The sequence below is a fragment of the Gorilla gorilla genome, chromosome 2 (genome assembly GCF_029281585.2).
Source record: "Gorilla gorilla gorilla isolate KB3781 chromosome 2, NHGRI_mGorGor1-v2.1_pri, whole genome shotgun sequence".
In the NCBI taxonomy this organism is placed as follows: Eukaryota; Metazoa; Chordata; class Mammalia; order Primates; family Hominidae; genus Gorilla; species Gorilla gorilla.
In genome coordinates, this window is record NC_086017.1 from 58,938,033 (window position 1) to 58,960,656 (window position 22,624).

The 22,624-nt window shown below is 45.5% G+C and overlaps 1 protein-coding gene across 6 annotated transcripts in view; it reads right to left on the reverse strand.

Annotated features, from left to right (window-relative positions):
- QRICH1 (glutamine rich 1) overlaps nucleotides 1–22,624 on the reverse strand; it is a 63,883-nt gene that overhangs the window by 40,696 nt on the left and 563 nt on the right. For 2 of the 6 annotated variants that reach the window (XM_019023094.3, XM_019023095.4), the window contains exons 2-3: nucleotides 21,212–21,271; nucleotides 6,403–6,732 (exon numbers count right to left, since the gene is read on the reverse strand). In XM_019023094.3, coding sequence (XP_018878639.1) covers nucleotides 6,403–6,711 — 309 coding nt within the window. In that variant the 5' untranslated portion in view covers nucleotides 6,712–6,732; nucleotides 21,212–21,271. Of the gene's footprint in view, nucleotides 1–6,402; nucleotides 6,733–21,211; nucleotides 21,272–21,515; nucleotides 21,646–22,078; nucleotides 22,455–22,624 lie in introns of those variants that run through there. The other 4 variants (XM_004034113.5, XM_019023098.3, XM_055382381.2 and 1 more) reach the window with 3 other exon arrangements.

Consider the following 22,624-nt stretch of genomic DNA (forward strand, 5'->3'; position numbering starts at 1 on the left):
GCCTGGCCTTTCATCACCTAATTCTGTCTACTTATTCTCTTTTATCAATTTCTTAGATTTAGTGGTTTTTAAATGGTATTCATTTCTTCCAATACTCTTAAAAATGCTTTGTTGTTCTGTTTTTTATAGAGACAGGGTCTTGCACTTTTGCCCAGGATGGAGTGCAGTGGCGTGTCACAGCTCACTGCAACTTCGAACTCCTGGGCCCAAGGAGCTCCTCAGCCTTCTGAGTAGCTGGGACTACAAGTGCACACCACCATGCCAAACTAATTTTTGTGTTTTTCTGTAGAGATGAGGTTTTACCATGTTTCCCAGCCTGGTCTCAAACTCCTAGGCTCAAGTCATCTACATACTTCAGCTTCCCAAACAGCTGGGATTACAAGGGTGAGCCACCATGCCTGGCCTGGCCAGAATTCTTTATTTTTTAAAAGTATCTTTTTAGTCACTTAGGGAAAACATACGTTCTTATGATTCTATCACACTGAATCTATCTCACGGATGTCATTATATTTGTTTCTTCTTTCATTTACATAGAGTTTAGTGAGAAAGACGACGTTAATAGTGATCTCGGTCAGTGGCTTTTCTTTCTTCTGAGACAGTCTGCTCCGTCACCCAGGCTGTGGTGCAGTGGTGTGATCTCAATTCACTGCAACCTCTACCTCCCAAGTTCAAGCATTCATCAGTTTATCTTGAACATAAAGTCTCAAAAAACACTCCAAACTTAAATCCCCGAACTTTTTTTTTTTTTTTGAGACAGACTCTTGCTCTATCGCCCAGGCTGGAGTGCAGTGGTGTGACCTTGGCTCTCTGCAAGCTCCGCCTCCCGGGTTCACGTCATTCTCCTGCCTCAGCCTCCCGAGTAGCTGGGACTACAGGCACCCACCACCAGGCCTGGCTAATTTTTTGTATTTTTAGTAGAGACGGGGTTTCACCGTGTTAGCCAGGATGGTCTCGATCTCCTGACCTGGTGATCTGCCCGCCTCGGCCTCCCAAAGTGCTGGGATTACAGGCATGAACCACCGCACCCCAGCCCCAAACTCTTTAATCTTATGAGAAAGCAGGGCCAGGTGTAATGGCTTGTGCCTGTAATCCAAACACTTTGTATTTGTAATCCAAACACCCACAAAGTGGGTGGCTCAATTGAACTCAGGAGTCCCAAGACCAGCCTAGGGGCCAGGTGCAATGGCTCATGCCTGCACTTTGGGAGGCTGAGGCAAGTGAATCGTTTAAGGTCAGGAGTTCAAGACCAGTCTGTCCAACATGGTGAATGAAACCCCATCTCTACTGAAAAAAGTACAAAAATTGGCCAGGCGTGGTAAGAAAGAGGAGGTCAAAGCTGTAAAAAACAGCAGAATAATTTGAGCCAGAAAATCAGCCTTCTTTTCTCCTTTTTTTTTGAGACGCCTTTCCTGTCCTTAGTGTAAAAGGCTAGAGTGCAGTGGCACAATCACAGCTCGCTGCAACCATGACCTCCCAGGTTCAGGTGATCCTCCCACTTCAGCCTCCCGAGTACCTGGGATCACACAAGCAAGCCACCACACCCAGTTAATTTTTGTACTTCTGTACAGACAGGATTTCACCATGTTGCCCAGGCTGGTCTCAAACTCCTAGGCTCAAGGAATCCACTCACCTCAGCCTCCCAAAGTGCTGGGATTACAGGTGTGAGCCACCATGCCTGGGCCAGCCTTCTTTCACTTAACCTTTCCTGTACCTTTTCTTCCTTACAAAGACAAAACAAGGCTGGGCGTGGTGGCTCATGCCTATAATCCCAGCACTTTGGGAGGCCGAGGTGGGCAGATCACTTAAAGTCAGGAGTTCAAGACCACCCTAGCCAACATGGTGAAACCCCATCTCTACTAAAAATATAAAAATTAGTCGGGCGTGCTAGCTTGAACCCCAGAGATGGAGGTTGCAGTGAGCCAAAATAATGCCACTGCACTCTAGTCTGGGCAACAGAGTGAGGCTCTGTCTCAAAAATTAAGTAAATAAATATAAAGATAAAAAATGAGTAAATCTCAGCCTGGGCAACATGGTGAAATTCTGGCTCTATCAAAAATACAAAAAATTAGGCAGGTGTTGGTGGTGTGCGCCTGTGGTCCCATGTACTTGGGAGGCTGAGGTGGGAGGATCGCTTCAGCCTAGGAGGCTGGGGTTGCAGTGAGCCAAGATCATACCACTGCACTCCAACCTAGGTGACAGAATGAGACCCTGTCTCCATTACAAAAAAAAACTCTCCATATGCCAGATACTTTATTATCTTATTCAGTCTCATTAAATGGTATTATCCCTATTTAACTGATGAACAAACTGGAGGTAAAGATTAAGCTCATGCCAACAATTGAGTGGTCAAGTCAAATTTAAACCCAGTACTGAAGCTTCAGAGGCTATGTCCTTCCAATATACTCATCTGCATTTTTGAGGAGCTACAGTGAAACCTACTTCAGCTGGGAACAGTGGCTCATGCCTATAATCCCAGCACTTTGGGAGGCTGAGCCATGAGGACTGCTGGAGGCCAGGAGTTCAACACCAGCCTGAGCAACATGGCGAGAGTCCATCTCTACCAAAAATGAAAAAATTAGCTGGGCATGGTGGCACGCACCTGTAGTCCTAGCTACTCGGGAGGCTGAGGTGAGAGCATCACCTGAGCCCAGGAGGTAGAGGCTACAGTGAGCCATGATCATGTCACAGCACTCCAGCCTGGGCAAGTGAAATCCTGTCTTTTAAAAAAAAAAAACAGAAAAAATGAAGGAAAGGGAAACCTTCTATCTCACCAGGCACACCTCTCTATACTCCTGCCTCTCCAGCATGTTTCAGTCCCTTTCCTATCCTCTTAGTATAAAAAGACTTCCAGAATACAATGAAATTAAACCATAATAGACAATGGCAAGAAAACTGCATTTGCAACTGGAGGAGCCTGTTATCTCACATAAAGACCTCTAAAGAGGAAAACTTTGGCCAGGCATGGTGGATCACACCTGTACTTTGGAGGTCAAGGCCGGTGGATCACCTGAGATCAGAAGTTCAAGACCAGCCTGACCAACATGGTGAAACCCTGTTGCTACTAAAAATACAAAAATTAGCCGGCACAGTGGCAGGTGCCTGGAATCCCACCTACTCAGGAGGTTGAGGCAGGAGAATCGCTTGAACCCAGGAGGCAGAGGTTGCAGTGAGCTGAGATCACGCCACTGCACTCCAGCCTGGGTGACAGAGTGGGACTCCATCTCGAAAAAAAAAAAAAGGAAAACATTTTACCTTCTCAACAAATGTACTAGTTTCTCGTCTTCCAGAAAGCTTATCATCAATTAGCATTATTTTTTTGTGCCTTACAATTTTTATTTTTATTTTTTTTGAGATGGGATCTCACTCTGTCACCCAGGCTGGAGTGCAGTGGCACGATCTCAGCTCACTGTAACCTCCACCTCCCAGGCTCAAGCGATTCTCCCATCTCGGCCTCCCTAGTAGCTAAGACCATAGGCGTGCATCACCACACCCAGCTAATTTTTTCTTATTTTTGGTAGAAACAGGGTTTCACCATGTTGCCCAGGCTGGTTTTAACCTCCTGGGCTCAAGCAATCCTCCCACCTCAGCTTCCCAAATAGCTGGGACTACAAGTACATACCACCCCTGGCTAATTTTTTTTTATTTTTTGTAGAGACGGGGTTTTGCCATGTTGCCCAGGCTGGCCTCAAACTTCTGGACTCAATGATCCATCCACCTTGGCATCCCAAAGTGCTGGGATTACAGGCATTCACAAATGCACTTAGCCGTTTTGTGGTTTACAAACAACAAACACAGACCCAGAAATCCATACGTAATCTGAGTTATGGAATCACACAAGTTAATGAAGATCACTGAAATACATCAGCCTTTCCATTTTTAAATTAATTTCAAATGTTACACTATCAGTAATCAGCCAAGACCAGCCCTCCTGTGTTCTGTCTCTATTCAGGATGACACAAATAGAAAGGAAGCCTCAGATGGGCGTGGTGGCTCACACCTGTAATCCCAGCATTTTGGGAGGCCGAGGTGGGCGGATCATGAGGTCAGGAGATCGAGACCATGCTGGCTAACATGGTGAAACCCCATCTCTACTTAAAATACAAAAAATTAGCCAGGCGTGGTGGCTGGCGCCTGTAGTCCCAGCTACTCGGGAGGCTGAGGCAGGAGAATGGCGTGAACCTGGGAGGCGGAGCTTGCAGAGAGCCAAGGTCACACCACTGCACTCCAGCCTGGGGGACAGAGTGAGACTCCATCTCAGGAAAAAATACAAAAGAAAAGAAAGGAAGCCTCGGTCATATGAAGCTATCACATCTAAACCCAGTACCAAAAGATCTCTAATTTCAAAACTATTCAGCTCTCCACAGCAAAGATCAAATACTTGGGCCGGGCGCAGTGGCTCATGCCTGTAATCCCAGCACTTTGGGAGGCCGAGGCAGGTGGATCACGAGGTCAGGAGATCGAGACCATCCTGGCTAACATGGTGAAACCCCGTCTCTACTAAAAACACAAAAAAATTAGCTGGGCGTGGTGGCAGCTGCCTGTAGTCCCAGCTACTTGGGAGGCTGAGGCAGGAGAATGGCGTGAACCTGGGAGGCAGAGCTTGCAGTGAGCTGAGATTGCACCACTGCACTCCAGCCTGGGCAACAGAGCGAGACTCCATCTCAAATAAAAAAGACCAAATATTTGTGGTGTTTTTAGTTTACAGTACTCGAAAATATTTTTAAGGCCAGGCATGGCAGCTCATATTTGTAATCTCAGCTCTTTGGGAGGCCAAGGCAGGAGAATATCTTGAGGCCAAGAGTTCAAGACCAGCCTGGGCAACATGGGGAGACTACATCTCTACAAAAAAAAAAAAAAAAAAAAATTAATTAGCTGCACGTGGTGGTACATGCCTGTGGTCCCAGCTACTTGGAGGTTGAGGCTGGATGATCGCTTCAGCCTTGGAGGTCAAAGCTGCAGTGAGGAGTGATCGTGTCACTGCACTGCACTCCAGCCTAGGTGACAGAGCAAGACCCTGTCCCTCAAAAAAAAAAAAAAAAAAAAAAAAAAAGTCAGGCGCCGTGGCTCATGCCTGTAATCCTAGCACTTTGGGAGCCCGAGAAGGGCAGATTACCTGAGGTCAGAAGTTCGAGACCAGCCTGGCCAACATGGTGAAACTCAGTCTCTACTAAAAATACAAAAATTAGCCGGGCGTGGTAGCACATGCTTGCAATCCCAGCTACTCAGGAAGCTGAGGCAGGAGAATCGCTTGAACCCAAGAGGTGCAGGTTGCAGTGAGCCAAGATGGCTCCATTGCATTCTAGCCTGGACAAGAGTGAAACTCCAACTCAAAGAAAAAAAAAAAAAAAAAGGCTGGGCCTGGTGGCTCACACCAGTAATCCCAGCACTTTGGCACTTTGGGAGGCCGAGGCAGGCAGATCTCTTGAGGTCTGGAGTTCAAGCCCAACATGGGGAAACCCAGTCTGTGTTAAAAATACAACAAAAATTGCTGAGGGTGGTAGTGCACACCTGTAGTCCCAGCTACTCAGGAGGCTGAGGCATGAGAATAGCTTGAACCCGGGGGACAGAGGCAAGAATGCACCACTGCACTCCAGCCTGGGTGACAGAATGAGACTCTGTCTCAAAAAAGAAAAGCAAAAAACATCCCAGGTGTGGCCGGGTGCGGTGGCTCATGCCTGTAATCCCAGCACTTTGGGATGAGGAGGCAGGCGGATCACGAGGTCAGGAGTTCAAGACCAGCCTGGCCAACATAGTGAAACCCCGTCTCTATTAAAAGTATAAAAAGTTAGCCAAGTGTGTTGGCAGGCACCTGGAATCCCAGCTACTCAGGAGGCTGGGGCAGGAGAATCCATCCTGGGCCACAGTGCAAGACTCCATCTCAAAAAAAGAAGAAACAAACAAAGAAAACAACCCAAGTACAATGACATGGCAGCACCACAGAGTGTTGGTTGGCCTCGGAAAGCCAGTCCCCCACCATCACTGACATCGCCGCTGGCGGGGTCACGTGCCGGGACCGGGTTCTGGTGTGGAGAGCCCCTCATCCTGGGAAAAGGTGCTGCCAGAAAGGTGGCGCCCCCTCACTCATCATGCAAGGCATGTTGAACCTGATGCTAAACCAATCATAGATGACCCGCTTCTGGGTTGGGGTTTCCTAGGTAGCTAAGCAGATCCCTGGCTGCAATCTATTCAAAGTCAGTCCTTGACACTGGGGTTTGTTTAAAAAAAAAAAAAAACTTAAAGAAAAAGGAAAAGAAAGAAAAAATTTTTAGTCCACATTAACTTTGAAAATCTTAGTGTTAAATAACCTATAACATCCACATAGATGTGATGATCCCACTAACTAAAACACTGACAACAAATAAAGTACATTAAACAGGCTGCATCTCGGCATTTCCCATATACCTGAACCTGCTGCGGCTGCTGAACCTGGATCTGCTGTTCTTGCTGGGTTTGTGGCTGAACACTGGTGGTGACTGGACAGGCAAGTTCAAGCAAAGACCCAGCCACTTCAGTGCTGTCTGTGTATATGCAGTTCCCACCCTGTTGGTACACCATGGTAGTGGTGGCTGTCTGCTGGAACTCCTGAAGGGCTTCTGGCCCCTTAGAGGCCAGTGAGTCCAGAAATTCCTTCATCCTGTGTTGCGGGACAGACCGTGCCTTTACTCGGATGTACTCTTCAAAGGAGATGGTGTTCTCTAGGGAATTATTCATATTGCAGAGTCCTTAGGGTTCCTAGAAATAAACAGAAGTCAAAATTATGTTACTGTTTTTAGGAGGAAATGCCCAGAAGCAATTACCCTTGCACAAGACTGGAATATATTCAGGGCAGCTGTATACATATAGAATCAAAAAAATAAAGTTTTATTATACCACCTTATTTTTTCAATTAATGGATGTTTGAAAATTATTTCTATTAACATTTCTTAAATAAAAATATCACACTGAAAACAAAAAACAAACACATGCTTCACAATACTGGATGAAACAGGCTGAAAACACACTTTCCACGCAGCACTAGGTCAATCCCATCTTCTCTGCAGAGCCAAGCACTGGACAGTAAATGTCACATGCAAAACTGCTCTGTGACCATCACAGAGAGGACACCAAGCAAGGAGGAAGCTAGGGGCAGGGATTCCTATGGATACGTTTTATTTCCAAGTATTTCCTATAGCAGAGATAGGTATGCCACCTAGTTGTGGCAAGACACAAGAGGCAGAGGATATGTTCTTCATCTCCCATCAGAAAAACCAAAAATCCTATTTTGCCATATGGTGCTCACATTCTTTTGCAACACAGCTTACTGGTTAAGAGCATGGACTCTGGAGCCAGGCTGCCTGGGTTCAAATCCCAACTTTATGTCTCCTTTATTATGTAACTCTAGAAAAGTCAATTAACCTTAGTTTTCTTGTGAGTAAATGGGGACACAATAGTACTTACCTCACAGTTGATATAAGGATTAAATAAGGCATTTAGAAAATCATCTAACACATAGATAGCACTACAGAAATGTAACTAATACTATTAAAATAATTCTGGAAAAAAGGTAAATAGTGCTTTAAATATCCAGGTCACTACTAAAATTCAGAAATAAATTCCACAAGTTTTCATCAGGTATTTAATTACCTTAAGAATTAACCTGCAGACGTACAGTTAACTCTCATCATCTGAGGGAAAAGTGTGCAATCTGTGGACTGCTGACCCCTGTCGCTGCTACCTTTGTACCACCCTCCCTTCAACAGCCCGACCTCCAGAACAAAAGTAGCAGCAGGATGAAAGAGTAACAGAAAACAAGCGAACATTTTTGCCAAAAAGGATTCTCAGACAATTCTGAATGTCTGGAAAGGTGATTTGTTCCCTTGAGCAATCAGGATAGATACACTAGACTGACCAGATGCTCTACCTTATGTTACAGATATAAAATATGTGGGTAAACATCTCCTTTCTTCTACCTAGGCTCTAAGTTCTTGGCAGACAAGACTATGTCCTGGTTCTCTCCGAATAGCTCACCCATGGTAGTTGCTTCATATATACCTGCTGCATTTGAAATTCAATGGGGAACAGGAAGAATTGTGGTTCCTTTTTTTTTTTTTTTTTTTGAGACGGAGTCTCATTCTGTTGCCCAGGCTGGAGTGCAGTGGCTTGATCTTGGCTCACTGCAAGCTCTACCTCCTGGGTTCACACCATTCTCCTGCCTCAGCCTCCCGAGTAGCTGGGACTACAGGCGCACACCACCACGCCCAGCTAATTTTTTTGTATTTTTAGTAGAGACAAGGTTTCACCATCTTAGCCAGGATGGTCTCGATCTCCTGACCTCGTGATCCGCCCGCCTCAGCCTCCCAAAGCGCTGAGATTACAGGCGTGAGCCACCATGCCCGTCCTTTTTTTTTTTTTTTTTTTTTTGAGTTGGAGTCTCCCTCTGTCGCCCAGGCTGTAGTGCAGTGGCACGATCTCGGCTCACTGCAGCCTCCCAGGTTCAAGTGATTTTCCTGCCTCAGCCTCCCGAGTAGCTGGGACTACAGGTGCCCACCACCATGCCCAGCTAATTTATGTATTTTTAGTAGAGACTGGGTTTTGCCATGTTGGCCTGGCTGGTCTCAAACTCCTGACTTCAGGTGACCCTCCCGCCTTGGCCTCCCAAAGTGCTGGGATTATAGATGTGAGCCACCCAATTGGTTTCTATAATATCCATAGCTCCACGGACTCAAGCAATCCTTCCACCTCTGCCTGGGCAACATGGAGAAACCCCATCTCTACAAAAAAAATATAAAAATTAACTGGGTGTGGTGGTATGCACCTGTAGTCCCAGCTACTACGGAGGCTAAGGTAGAAGGATTGCTTGAGCCCAGAGATCGAGGATGCAGTGAGCCGAGATCACTCCAATGCACTCCAGCCTAGGCGACAGAACATAACTCTGTCTAAAACAAACAAACAAACAAACAAAAAAATTAAGTTATCAGCTGGTCACAGTGGTGCACACATGTAGTCTCAGCTACTCAGGAGGCTGAGGTGGGAGGATTGCTTGAGACCAGGTCTTTGGGCTGGGAAACCTAGAGAGACTTTCATCTGTTAAAAGAAATAAATAAATAAAATAAATAATTATTAAAAATATTATAATAATTATAATTATGTAATATAAATATAATTTTTATATAAATATAAAAATATTTTAATTATAATAATTAAATATAACAATTATAATAAAATAATAATAATTAAGTGGTCAACGATGTCCACATCACACATAAAGAGAGCATCAGGCCAAGCACACTTTGCCTAACTACAGATTCAGAGAAGGCTACTTGGCTTAGGTGATCCGAGAGCACTCATTTGCCACACTTGCACAGAATGTATCAAAGTTCCCCTTTGTTAATAGCACAGTAGCGATTTCCTTAAGAAGGCATCTTTCAGCCCAGTGCGGTGGCTCACACCTGTAATCCCAGCACTTTGGGAGGCAAAGGCAGGCAGATCACCTGAGGTCAGGAGTTTGAGACCAGCCTGGCCAACAAGGCGAAACCCTGTCTCTACTAAAAATACAAAAATTAGCCAGGCATGGTGTCAGGCACCTGTAATACCAGCTACTCGGGAGGCCGAGGCAGGAGAATTGCTTCAGCCCAGGAGGCAGAGGTTGCGGTGAGCCGAGATCGTGCCACTGCGCTCCAGCCTGGGCACCAGAGTGAGACTCTATCTCAAAAAAAAAAAGGCATCTTTCATAATAGAGATCCGGTAACATTACAAAGTTATGAAACTCTAATATCTAATCACATATACCCTTCTGCTCAAAAGGGGACAAAGGAGAGATTATATGAGCAGCCATTAACAGGTCCTCTACCATGCTGGTACATAATTTCAGTTTTTCATCTCTATTATAAAAGAGCAGCAGAGGTCAGCTGGAATTTACATTTCCTGAAATGTATTTTCTTCAACTGTCAGTTGCATTCACATAATATACTGAGACTGATTAAATTTTCAAAGCTACTACAAAAAGCAATTTTTTTTTTTAAGGTATAAAAGTAAAGCGTTTTTACATGCAGCAAAAACCTGTTTTGTCTGAAGTCTGGGAAAAGACAAATGACTAAACACCAATACAAAGAAACACTGCTTCCCAACGGAGTAGATGGGAATTCAATATCAAACAAAACAAAAACAACAACAAAAAATAATTAAAAAAAAACAAGAAAAAAGAAACACCTCAAACAAAGTTTACAGAACTGAAAAACCTTCGTGACTATTGCCCAGTAAAGCCAGTCTCTATGATCCTCCTAGTAACCCTATTTCTCCTCACTCTTGTATTTCAAGTTTCAGAAACTCAGAAGGGGCAGCTTAAGCCTCACCTCAACTCTGATATTAAGTGTAAAGGATAATTTCACCGACTTTTCTTCTTTTCTTCCTAGAAACAAGCTTTCTTCAGTATTCAGTATAGAATTCCACCTAGTTTTTGTTTTGTTTTTGGAGGTTTCTTGGGGGGTTGGGGACAGGGATATGAAACTCAACTAAGAAAAACAATTATAATAGTATAAAAAGATATAAAATAAAAAGTAAAAACAGCTAAGTATGCCTTGACCTCTAGTTCTTCATCATGCCATTGCACTCCAGGCTGGGCAACAAGAACGAAACTCCATCTCAAAAAAAAAAAAAAAAAAAAAAGCCTAAAAAAATTATAAATAAAAAACTAAAAATCACCCTCCTCTCACCAAACCCTGCCAATCACATTTTTATTCTTAGTTTTGTTATGATTACTTTCATACCTTTAAGCCTCTACTTGTAGACTCATTAATTTTAGAGTAATGGCCAGGTGCGGTGGCTCAGGCCTCTAATCCCAGCACTTTGGGAGGCTGAGCCGGGTGGATCGCCTGAGGGCAGGAGATCGAGACCAGCCTGGCCAACATGGTGAAACCCTGCCTTTACTAAAAATATAAAAATTAGCCGGGCATGATGGCACATTCCTGTAATCCCAGCTACTCAGGAGGCTGAGACAGGAGAATCACTTGAACCCAGGAGATGGAGGTTGTAGTGAGCCGAGACTGCACCACTGCCCTCCAGCCTAGGCAACAGAGTGAGACTCCACCTTAAAAAAAAAAAAAAAATTCAGAGTATCTATGGAGTTCTCACTATGTAAGATCAGGAAATTAAAAGTTCCACACCCCTGATTTTTTGCTGTTGGTTTCTTTAGACAAGGTCTTATTCTATCACCCAGGATGGAGTGCAGTGGTTAAGATCTTGGTTCACTGCAACCTCAACCTCCTGGGATCAATTGTTCCTCTCACCTCAGCCGCCCAAGCAGCTGGGACTACAGGCGTGTACCATCACGCCCAGCTAATTACCGTATTTGTTATAGAGACAGGGTTTTGCCATGTTGCCCACGCTGTTCTCAAACTCCTGGGCTCAAGAGATCCGCCCACCTCGGCCTCCCAAACTGCTGGGATTACAGGCGTGAGCCACCACGCCTGGCCGAAGCCTTCTATTTTTTATTTTTTTGAGACAGAATCTTGCTCTGTAGCCCAGGTTGGAGTGCAGTGGCGTGATCTCTACTCACTGCAACCTCTGTCTCCCGGGTCCCAGCCATTCTCCTGCCTCAGTCTCCAAAGTAGCTGGGATTACAGGCATACGCCACCATGCCCAGCTAATTTTTGTATTTTTAGTACAGACAGGGTATCACCGTGTTGGCTAAGCTGGTCTCGAACTCCTGACCTTGTAATCTGCCGGCCTTGGCCTCCCAAAGTGCTGGAATTACAAGGCACCTGCCCCCATACCCGGCTAATTTTTGTATTTTCAGTGGAGATGGAGTTTTGCTATGTTGGCCAGCCTGGTCTCAAACTCCTCGCCTCAAGCGATCTGCCCAACCTCCCAAAGTGCTAGGATTACAGGCATGAGCCACTGCGCCCAGCAAGATGTCCTCTATTTTTGACAAACATTTAGCTAAGTGAATATAACTTCTATTTAATCAATATTTTATTTTAGAATACATTTCATACCAAAGTCCAGAACATATTTTTTGTCAATCAAGGTTCCAAAGATATGATAAAAACAATTCTGCTGCCTATGTCATCTCCAAATAAATCCTACCAGCCAGTATTTCTAGAATAGTACCTTTAAAAAGTTACTCTAAGAAACTCTAGTCCAAATATACATTTATTTCCTGAGCAAAAAGGTAAATAAGCTAGATATTCAGCTGTCAGAAAAAATAAAAGCTTCAAAAAGTTACTTGCTATAAACCACCAAAATCCATTCTTTAAGCCTTCCATTTAAAAAAAAAAAAAAAAAAAAAAGCCGGGCACGGTGGCTCACACCTGTAATCCCAGCACTTTGGGAGGCTGAGGTGGGTGGATCACGAGGTCGGGAGATCGAGACCACCCTGGCTAACACGGTGAAACCCTGTCTCTACTGAAAATACAAAAAATTACCCTGGCGTGGTGGTGGGCGCCTGTAGTTCCAGCTACTCGGGAGGCTGAGGCAGGAGACTGGCATAAACCTGGGAGGCAGAGCTTGCAGTGAGCCGAGACCACACCACTGCACTCCAGCCTGGGTGACAGAGCAAGACTGCGTCTCAAAAAAAAAAAAAAAAAAAGAAAAAAAGGCCAGGTGTGGTGACTCACGCCTGTAATCCTAGCACTACGAACTTTGGGGGGCCAAGGAAGGTGGATAACCTGAGGTCGGGAGTTCGAGACCAGCCTGACTAACATGGAGAACCCCCGTCTCTACTAAAAATACAAAATTAGTTGGGCATGGTGGAGCATGCCTGTAATCCCAGCTACTTGGGAGGCTGAGGCAGGAGAATCGCTTGAACCTGGGAGGCGCAGGTTGCAGTGAGCCAAGATCGCACCACTGCACTCCAGCCTGGCGACAAAGTGAGACTGTCTCAAAAAAAAAAAAAAAAAAAAAAAAAAAAAAAGGGCCTGGGATGATGGTGCATGCCTGCAGTCCCAGCTACTCAAGAGGCTGAAACAGGAGGACTGCTTGAGTAGTCCAGGAGTTCTGGGCTATAGTGCGCTATGCCAATCAGGTGTCCACACTAAGTTCAGCATCAATATGGTGACTTCAAGGGAGCAGGGAATCACCAGGTTGCCTAAAGAGGGGTGAACCGCCCCAGGTTGGAAATGGGGCAGGTCAAAACTTCCATACTGCAGTAGTAGAATCCTGTCTGTGGATAGCCACGGCACTCCAACCTGGGCACCACAGTGAGATCCCATCTCTTAGAAATAATAGTAATAGGCCGGGCGCGGTGGCTCACGCCTGTAATCCCAGCACTTTGGGAGGCCGAGGCAGGCGGATCACGAGGTCAGGAGATCGAGACCATCCTGGCTAACATGGTGAAACCCCGTCTCTACTAAAAATACAAAAAATTAGCCGGGCGTGGTGGCGGGCGCCTGTAGTCCCAGCTACTCGGGAGGCTGAGGCAGGAGAATGGCGTGAACCCGGGAAGCGGAGCTTGCAGTGAGCTGAGATTGCGCCACTGCACTCCAGCCTGGGCGACAGAGCCAGACTCCGTCTCAAAAAAAAAAAAAAAAAAGAAAAAGAAATAATAGTAATAATTTAAAAGACAAACAAGCTTGAGGTAGGAAAAATTCCATAAAACCATTAGAAAATATCACTACTAAGCTTGGCATGGTGGTTCTCGCCTGTAGTCCCAGCTACTTGGGAGGCCAAGGCAGGAGGATAGGATGGCTTGATCCCAGCAGTTTGAGCCTGCAATGAGCTATGATCATGCCACTGCACTCCAGCTTGGGTGACAGAGTGAGACTCCATCTCAAAAAAAAAAATTAGCCAGGTGTGGTGCTGCATACCGGTAGTCCCAGCTACTTGGGAGGCTGAGGCAGGAGAATTGCTTGAACCCGGGAGGCACAATCTTGGCTCAGTGCAACCTCCGTGCCCCCCAGGTTCAAGCGATTCTCCCGCCTCAGCCTCCCGAGTAGCTAGGATTACAGGCACCTGCCACCGTGCCCAGCTAATTTTTGTATTTTTAGTAGAGGCAGGGTTTCACCATCTTGGCCAAGCTGGTCTTGAACTCCTAAACTCATGATCCACCCGCCTCAGCCTCCCAAAGTGCTGGGATTACAGGTATGAGCCACCACACCCGGCCCACATCCGGCTAATTTTTATATTTTTAGTAGAGATGAGGTTTTGCCATGTTGGCCAGGCTGGAGCGTAGTGGCACGATCCTGGCTCACTGAAACCTCTGTCTCCTTGGTTCAAGCGATTCTCCTGCCTCAGCCTCCAAAGTGGCTGGGATTACAGGCACCCGCCATCATGCCCAGCTAATTTTTGTATTTTAGTAGAGGCGGGATTTCGCCATGTTGGTCAGGATGTTCTCGAACTCCTGACCTCAAGTGATCCACAGCATCGGTCTCCCAAAGTGCTAGGATTACAGGCGTGAGCCATCACATCCAGCCAAGATTGTGAGACCAGCCTGGCCAACATGGTGAAACCCCATCTCCACTAAAAATACAAAAACTAATTGGGCATGGTGGCAGCCACCCGTAATCCCAGCTACTCTAGAGGCTGAGGCAGAAGAATTGCTTGAATACGGGAGGCGGAGGCTGTAGTGAGCTGAGACTGCGCCACTGCACTTCAGCCTGGGGAAAGAGTGAGACTCCACCTCAAAAAACGAAAAAAAGGAATGCTAACAGTAGTTATGCCTAGATGATGGAACCACAGAGTATTTAAGTTTCTTCTGTTAAACACTCTTCTGAATTTTCCACAAGTGGTATTAATCTAAGGCTCACGCCTGTAATCCCAGCACTTTGGGAGGCCGAGGCAGGCGGATCACCAGGTCAGGAGATCGAGACCATCCTGGCTATCACGGTGAAACCCCGTCTCTACTAAAAATACAAGTGGTTATAGTGTAGTAATGGTAACAGACACATAATTCTGGTTGATCATAGTATGATTTTCTTTCAAAATCTGAAAGAAACTAAACCGGCCGAACAAGGTAGCTCATACCTATAATCCCAGCACTTTGGGAGGCCGAGGTGGGTGGATCACCTGAGGTCAGTAGTTTGAGACCAGCCTGACCAACACGATGAAACCCCGCCTCTACTAAAAATACCACACCTGGTGACACGTGCCTGTAATCCCAGCTACTCGGAAGGCTGAGACAGGAGAATCGCTTGAACCTGGGAGGTGGAGGTTGCAGTGAGCCAAGACCATGCCACTGCACTCCGGCCTGGGCAACAAGGGCAAAACTCCATCTCAAACAAAAAAAAAGAAAAAGAAACTAAACCATAAAATACCAAAAACTTGTACAAAATAATGAAGACGTAACTTCAAGATGCTGCACATAAGACACAAAAGTTGAGCCTTCGTAATAAAGAGAAATGGAGAAACTTCTAAAAGAGACAAAAGATTCTTAATTAGCTCCAAGTAAAAGACTTAGTGAGAAGCAATAAAGAAATTAATTAAAGTATTTCTGAAAAACATGCAGCCATGAGGATATTTGAGTGTTCCCAATTTCTGGGACTCTGATGAGACTAATAATGAAAAAAGAAAATACTCTAATGCTCTTGGGGTGTATGAGGTCTGTAAACAAGCATTTACTTCTAAATGCTTTTAAATATAGCTGCATTGTAAAAAATAATAATAATAATAAAGGAAGGCCAGCCCTCCCTTAAACAGACCCTGGACATTTTTGCTGGTATAAAATCAAATTGTTCACTGGTATCTCCTCTGTATCTCCTTCTTTTTCTTTTTTTTTTTTTTTTTGAGATGGAGTCTCACTCTGTCACCCAGGCTGGAGTGCAATGGTGCGATCTCGGCTCACCGTAAGCTCCACCTCCTGGATTCACACCATTCTCCTGCCTCAGCCTCCCAAGTAGCTGGGACTACAGGCATCCACCACCACCCCCGGCTAATTTTTTTGTATTTTTAGTAGAGACAGGGTTTCGCCGTGTTAGCCAGGATGGTCTCGATCTCCTGACCAGGTGATCCTCAGCCTCCCAAAGCTGGGATTACAGGTGTGAGCCACTGCGCCTGGCTCCTCTGTATTTCCTCCTACTGGAGCTTAGCATAGTGCCTGATGCACAGCAATTCTTCACTACATGAGTTATTATTTTTATTATTTTATTATTAGAACATAAGATGGTACCATGGACAAAGGTTACTCCAAAACAACAATCTATTACATTTCTATAGGTCTGTTTGCTAATTTTTTTCTTTTTTCCGTTTAGGTACCAAGGGAAGATCTTATTGCAATCACAGTTTCTTGGGTTTCTTATCCCTGATACCTCTTTTGGGCCCCCTGTATGGCTCTGCAGAGTGAGTCTTCAATCCGTGATGGACTAAAAGAAGAAAGTCTGAACTGCCTCAGAACCTTACCTCTTCCTTGGGCTTTGTGGCCCCTCAAGGTTCACATCTACTCCAACAATGGCTCTTCATAGCTTAGTCCAGTGTGAATACATTCACATGGGGCCCAGTGCAGGGGCTCACGCCTGTAATCCCCAGCACTTTGGGAGGCTGAGGTGGGCGGATCACCTGAGGTTGGGAGGTCAAGACCAGCCTGGCCAACATGGTGAAACCCCATCTCTACTAAAAATACAAAAATTAGCCAGGCGGGGTACCATGCGCCTGTAGTCCCAGCTACTCGGGAGGCTGAGGCAGAAGAATTGCTTGAACTCAGGAGGCGGAGGCTCATCTCAAAAAAAAAAAAAAAAAAAAAAAAAAAAAGAACAAAGTCTTCTATGCTTCTTTGAAATAACTCCATATGTTTATAAGACAGACATGACTTCTTAAAATGGAAATTGATTTTTTTTCATGTGAATATATTCATTTTATTTCATTTATTTTTTTTTTGAGACAGAGTCTCACTCTGTCACCCAGGCTGGAATGCAGTGGCACAATCTCGGCTCACTGCAAGCTCTATCTCCCGGGTTCACGCCAGTCTCCTGCCTCACCCTCCTGAGTAGCTGGGACCACAGGCGCCCGCCACCACAGCCAGCTAATTTTTTTGTATTTTTTAGTAGAGAGAGAGTTTCACCGTGCTAGCCAGGATGGTCTCGATCTCCTGACCTCATGATCTGCCCGCCTTGGCCTCCCAAAGTGCTGGGATTACAGGCGTGAGCCACCGCGCCCGACCAGGATTGACGTATTTCTATTCTTTTGCCTGGGTTTTGTTTCTTTGTATTTTTATTTTTTTGAGACGGAGTCTCGTTTTCTCACCCAGGATGGAGTGCAATGGCATCATCTCGGCTCAATGCAACCTCCGTTTCCCAGGTTCAAGCGGTTCTCCTGCCTCAAGCCTCCCTAGTAGCTTGAACTACAGGAGCACGCCACCCAGCCCAGCTAATTTTTTTGTATTTTTAGCAGAATCGGGGTTTCACCATATTAGCCAGGCTGTTCTCGAACTCCTGACCTCAGGTGATCCGGCCCCCCTCGACCTCCCAAAGTGCTGGGATTACATGCCTGAGCCACTGCACCAGGCTTTTGTCTGTTTTTTTTTTTTTTTTTTTTTTTTTACGAGACAGGGTCTTGCTCCACTACCCAGGATAAAATGCAGTGGTGCATTCATAGATACCTGCAGCCTCACACTCCTGGGCTCAAACAATCCTCCTGCCTCCGCCTCCCGAGTAGCTGGGACTACAGGTCCATGCTACCACATCCAGCTATTTTTATTTTTCTGTAGAAATGGGGTCTTGCCATCTTGCCCAGGCTGGTCTCCAACTCCTGGGCTCAAGGAATCCTCCCACCTTGGCCTCCCAAACTGCTGGGATTACAGGCATAAGGCACTGTGTTCCACCCATATTTCGATTTTTAAGGATACTAGCCAACTGCAGGGTTTGTGATAGAAGTTATCCCATTAGGCCATTTATATGCCCCATGCCAGAGGAGTCCCTGGTTTAGGGGCATTTTCATCACGGTTCTATTTTCTTTTCTTTTTTTTTTTTTGAAATGGAGTCTCGCTCAGTCCCCCAGCTTGGAGTGCAATGGTGCCCTCTCAGTTCACTGCAACCTCCGCCTACAGATTCAAGCGATTCTCCTGCCTCATCTTCCCGAGTAGTTGGGATTACAGGTGCCCATCACCATGCCCTGCTAATTTTTGTATTTTTAGTAGAGACGGGATTTCACCATGTTGGCCAGGCTGGTCTGGAATTCCTGACCTTAGGTGATCCGCCCGCATTGGCCTCCTAAAGTGATGGGATTACAGGCATGAGCCACTGCACCCGGCCATGGTTCTATTTTCAATCAGGAAACTAAAATTTGTATTTTTCCCAAATATTGATGGATTGTAAACTGGCACAACCACTTGCATTATCTAGTGAAGCTGAAAATATCCATTCCATGAACCTGAGCAATTTTACCCATCGGTATATATGAAGGAACTTTTTTTTTTAACAAGGGTACTTAATACAAGAATGTTCACAGCAGCATTGTTAACAGCCAAAACCTGGAAGCAACCCAGATATCTATCAATAGTGGAATAGATAAATACCTTACGGTATATTCATACAACAAAATACTACATAAAAAATGGAAATGAACAGCTGCACACAATGTGAACAAATTTCAGAAACATTATGCTAAGACAACATAATACAGCATGACTCCATTTATACAAAACTCATAAGGAAACAAATCTAAACTAGGTTAAGGGCTACGGAGATGGTAAATGTAAAAAGAAAAAGAATGTTATCACAGAATAACAGCTGTCTGTACGGCTTGAGAAGCTGTGATCAGGAAGGGACCCACAAAGGGTTCAGGGATACTGGCATCGTTTTATTTCTTGAAAAAGTAGTACTTTCGCCAGCATTTACTTTATAATTTGTCATTAAATTGTACAGAGATCGCCTAAATTTACATGGATGGATAAATATTTCACAAATTTTAAAATAGAGAAAAACATGGGCGGGCACAGTGGCTCACGCCTGTAATCTCAGCACTTTGGGAGGCCAAGGTAGGCAGACCACGAGGTCAGGAGTTCAAGACCAGCCTGACCAACATAGTGAAACTCCGTCTCTACTACAAATACAAAAAATTAGCCGGACATCAGCCGGGCACAGTGGCTCACGCCTGTAATCCCAGCACTGAAGGAGGCCGAGGCAGGCGGATCACGAGGTCAGGAGATCAAGACCATGCTGGCTAACACGGTGAAACCCCGTCTCTACTAAAACTACAAAAAATTAGCCAGGCGTGGTGGCAGGCACCTGTAGTCCCAGCTACTCGGGAGGCTGAGGCAGGAGAATGGCATGAACCCGGAAGGCGGAGCTTGCAGTGAGCCAAGATCGTGCCACTGCACTCCAGCCTGGGCAGCAGAGCGAGACTACGTCTCAAAAAAAAAAAAAAAAAAAAAAAAAATTAGCCCAGCGTGGTGGCGGGCACCTGTAATTCCAGCTACTCCAGAGGCTGAGGCAGGAGAATTGCTTGAATCCGGAAGGTGGAGGTTGCAGTGAGCCGAAATCGCGCCACTGCACTCCAGCCTGGGCGACAAGAGTGAATCTCAAAAAAAAAAAAAAAAAAAAAAAGAGAAAAGAGAAAAAGAGAAAAATATTAGCCTTCTGACACAGCCACCATTTCTACCTACAGTTTTGCCCTGGCCTGAAGAGTGAGACCAAAGGAGCACTCCTTCCCTCTTTCAGCAAAGGAAGACATTAATCTACCATTTCTTCATGCAGCCACATCAATTTAATAACAGAAATCACAATCTAATGTAATAACTAGGAAAAAATACAAAGGAAGCATTTAAGTGAAGTCTGAAGAGGACTTAAAACATCTGGAACAAAATGCAGTGCAAGAGAATAACAGAAAAGAACAGGTAATAGGCCAGGCGCGGTGGCTCACGCCTGTAATCCCAGCACTTTGGGAGGCCAAGGTGGGAGGATCCCGAGGTCAGGAGATCAAGACCATCCTGGCTAACAGAGTAAAACCCCGTTTCTACTAAAAAATACAAAAAATGAGACAGGCATGGTGGCGGGAGCCTGCAGTCCCAGCTACTCCGGAGGCTAAGGCAGGAGAATGGCGTGAACCCAGGAGGCAGAGGTTGCAGTGAGCCAAGATTGCACCACAGCACTCCAGCCCGGGCAACAGAGCGAGACTCCGTCTCAAAAAATAATAATAATAAAAAGAAAAAGAAAAGAACAGGTATTCATGTAACACCTAATTCTAAGGCTAATTCAGAAATCAGAGACCCTTACAGATCAAGAGTGGCCATTTAAAAAGCAGACAAGAAAGAAATATGGCACATGAAGTATAAACCACAACTAATTAAACTAAAAGAAAGCATATCCAAAAAAAAAAAAAAAAAAAAGCATATCCAAAGTAAGGAAAGACATCCCTGATTCTGAAGCTGCCTTAAAGAAAGGCAGCCACATCCAGAGCCCCTGACTTTGGTTACTTTCCTAGAGCAATTCAAATTTACAAGAAAATTAAACCACTATTTGATCTTTAGTTTGAAATGGCAACATAAGCTGGAGAGAGGATGTGGAACTGCAGAGGTTCTCGAAGAGGTATAGGAACAATTCATCAGAGAGGACCCGAAGGAAGACATCTAATAAGTAAATCTTAGTTGACAAACTTGGAGAAAAAGTATTTATAAACACCAATTTAAAAGGAAGATCTCAAGCTTAATAGTTAAAAACAAAGATAACCCAGAACAAGCAAGCCTAAAAAATTAATCAAAATTTGGTCGGGCGCGGTGGCTCACGCCTGTAATCCCAGCACTTTGGGAGGCCAAGGGCGGGTGGATCACGAGGTCAGGAGTTCGAGACCAGTCTGATCAACATGGTGAAACCCCGTCTACACTACAAATACAAAAAATTAGCCAGGTGTGGTGGTGCATGCCTGTAATCCCAGTTACTTGGGAAACTGAGGCAGGAGAATAGCTTCAACCAGGGAGGCGGAGGCTGCAGTGAGCCGAGATCACACCCCTGCACTCCAGCCTGGCTGACAGAGTGAGACTCCGTCTCAAAAAAAAAAAAAAAGTCAAAATTTTAAGTGTATCCTAGAAAAACTTTACAGCTTTCCTTTGAACCATTTAGGTCCTTTTAAAAGCTGAGCCTGCAAACGCTTAAATCTGCGGGTTCCACTGACATATCCTAAGAGGAGAAAACTGAGCAAGTAGCGAACTGTGGCTGAATTCAAAGATGCCGTTCTCCCACATCTTCATTTTACAGCACCTAATAGTTTCTGGAAGACAGCACCCAGAATTGACAGGATTTGTAATGCTTCAGTATTACCAGAAAAAAAACTGTGCACACATACTTCCAGGATATGAACAATTTTAACTCACCAGTCACCATGTTGCATGTATTTCTGCTGCTTGTCCTGAGTTCTTAAGACTTCTAATATTCTGAAGAAGATAGAACAAAAAAGTTCCTTCCATCCTCAGCCTCTTTTTATTAATAATTTTAACTTTGTTCTTAAAAACAATACAGTACATTAGAAAGAACTACCCCACCATTATCAAATTTGATGGCTAATTTTACTTCCTCTTAGCTTCCTTTTCCTTAAGCTTAATTGAGCAAGACTGTAAATCATAAACTAGCAGATGTTTTGTATTAGAAAAAAGAGGTGCCTATTTCTCTAGAACATACCTAGAACTTCCTTGACACCAAAACACAGCGGCAGGGTCAAAAAAAGAGCTGAAAAGGACTGAAATCCTACACCAAAAGTGACTTTTACAGTGATACACGATCAGATTTTAGTAATTTCTGCTGGAGATTTCTGCAATTTCAAAAAAGGTAAAGCACTGATTCTCAGGTTGTTCCATTTTGTTTAAGGCCAACTTTTTGGCTGAGGCAAAGGTGGGCCCTTAATATAATAGACTAAAGTAAGCCCCTCCCACTTACGCAAAAGAAAAGCCTGCGTTTAAGGATTTAAACTGGCATTTTAGAGCTCGGAGTTCACATGGGCCACATAAGCGAATTCCCTTCCGGAGCGCACAGAGGCGACGTGTATGAATTGCGCTTATGGACGTATTAGTTTCTAATGAAAGATAAACAGGTACCACTCAAGGGCCTTCTAATATTAACCTTCCCTGCCCGGCACAAAGCTCAGTACAAGGTGAGGAAATCCGAAGGGGCTCACTGCCCTCTCAAGCCAAGAGGGCTTGGTTTCCGAAGCAGAGAAACACCCTACCCAAGCACCCACACCGTACTTGGGCCTCAAGTAACGGCATTCTTCGAGGAGAACGGGCAATCTCGCCCCCCTCACAGAGGAGCGGAACCGCAAGCCAGAGAGCAAAGCTGGCTGGTTTCTCTCCAGGCCGAGGCCACGGATGCCCGGGAACGTCACCAGACCAGAAAGGACCCAATCCTGAACCTTCCCAGCGCAACGAGCCGCGGCCGGCCCTCTGCTCAGCAGAAGCCTCCTGCGCGCTCTCGAGGCAGCACCGCCACCCGACATCAGAACGCGCGCCCCAAAACTGGGGGTCGTGACGGGCGCGCGCTCCAGAAAGCCGCGGTTGCCCACGGGCCACAGCTCCTAGAGCAGAAATATCCGGGCCGGGAACGCGCACGTCGGCGGCCACGCGCACCGAGCCGCACAGCGCGCGCGCGCGCGTAAAAACAGGCTCAGCCGCGCGCCCGCACCGGCGCGCCATCTCGCGCCGCGCCCACCTAAATCCACGGGCCACCCCTCCCCCATCCACAGGGCGGGGTGCGCGAGCCCAGGAACGTTTTCGGCTCCGGAGCCGCCCCGAACT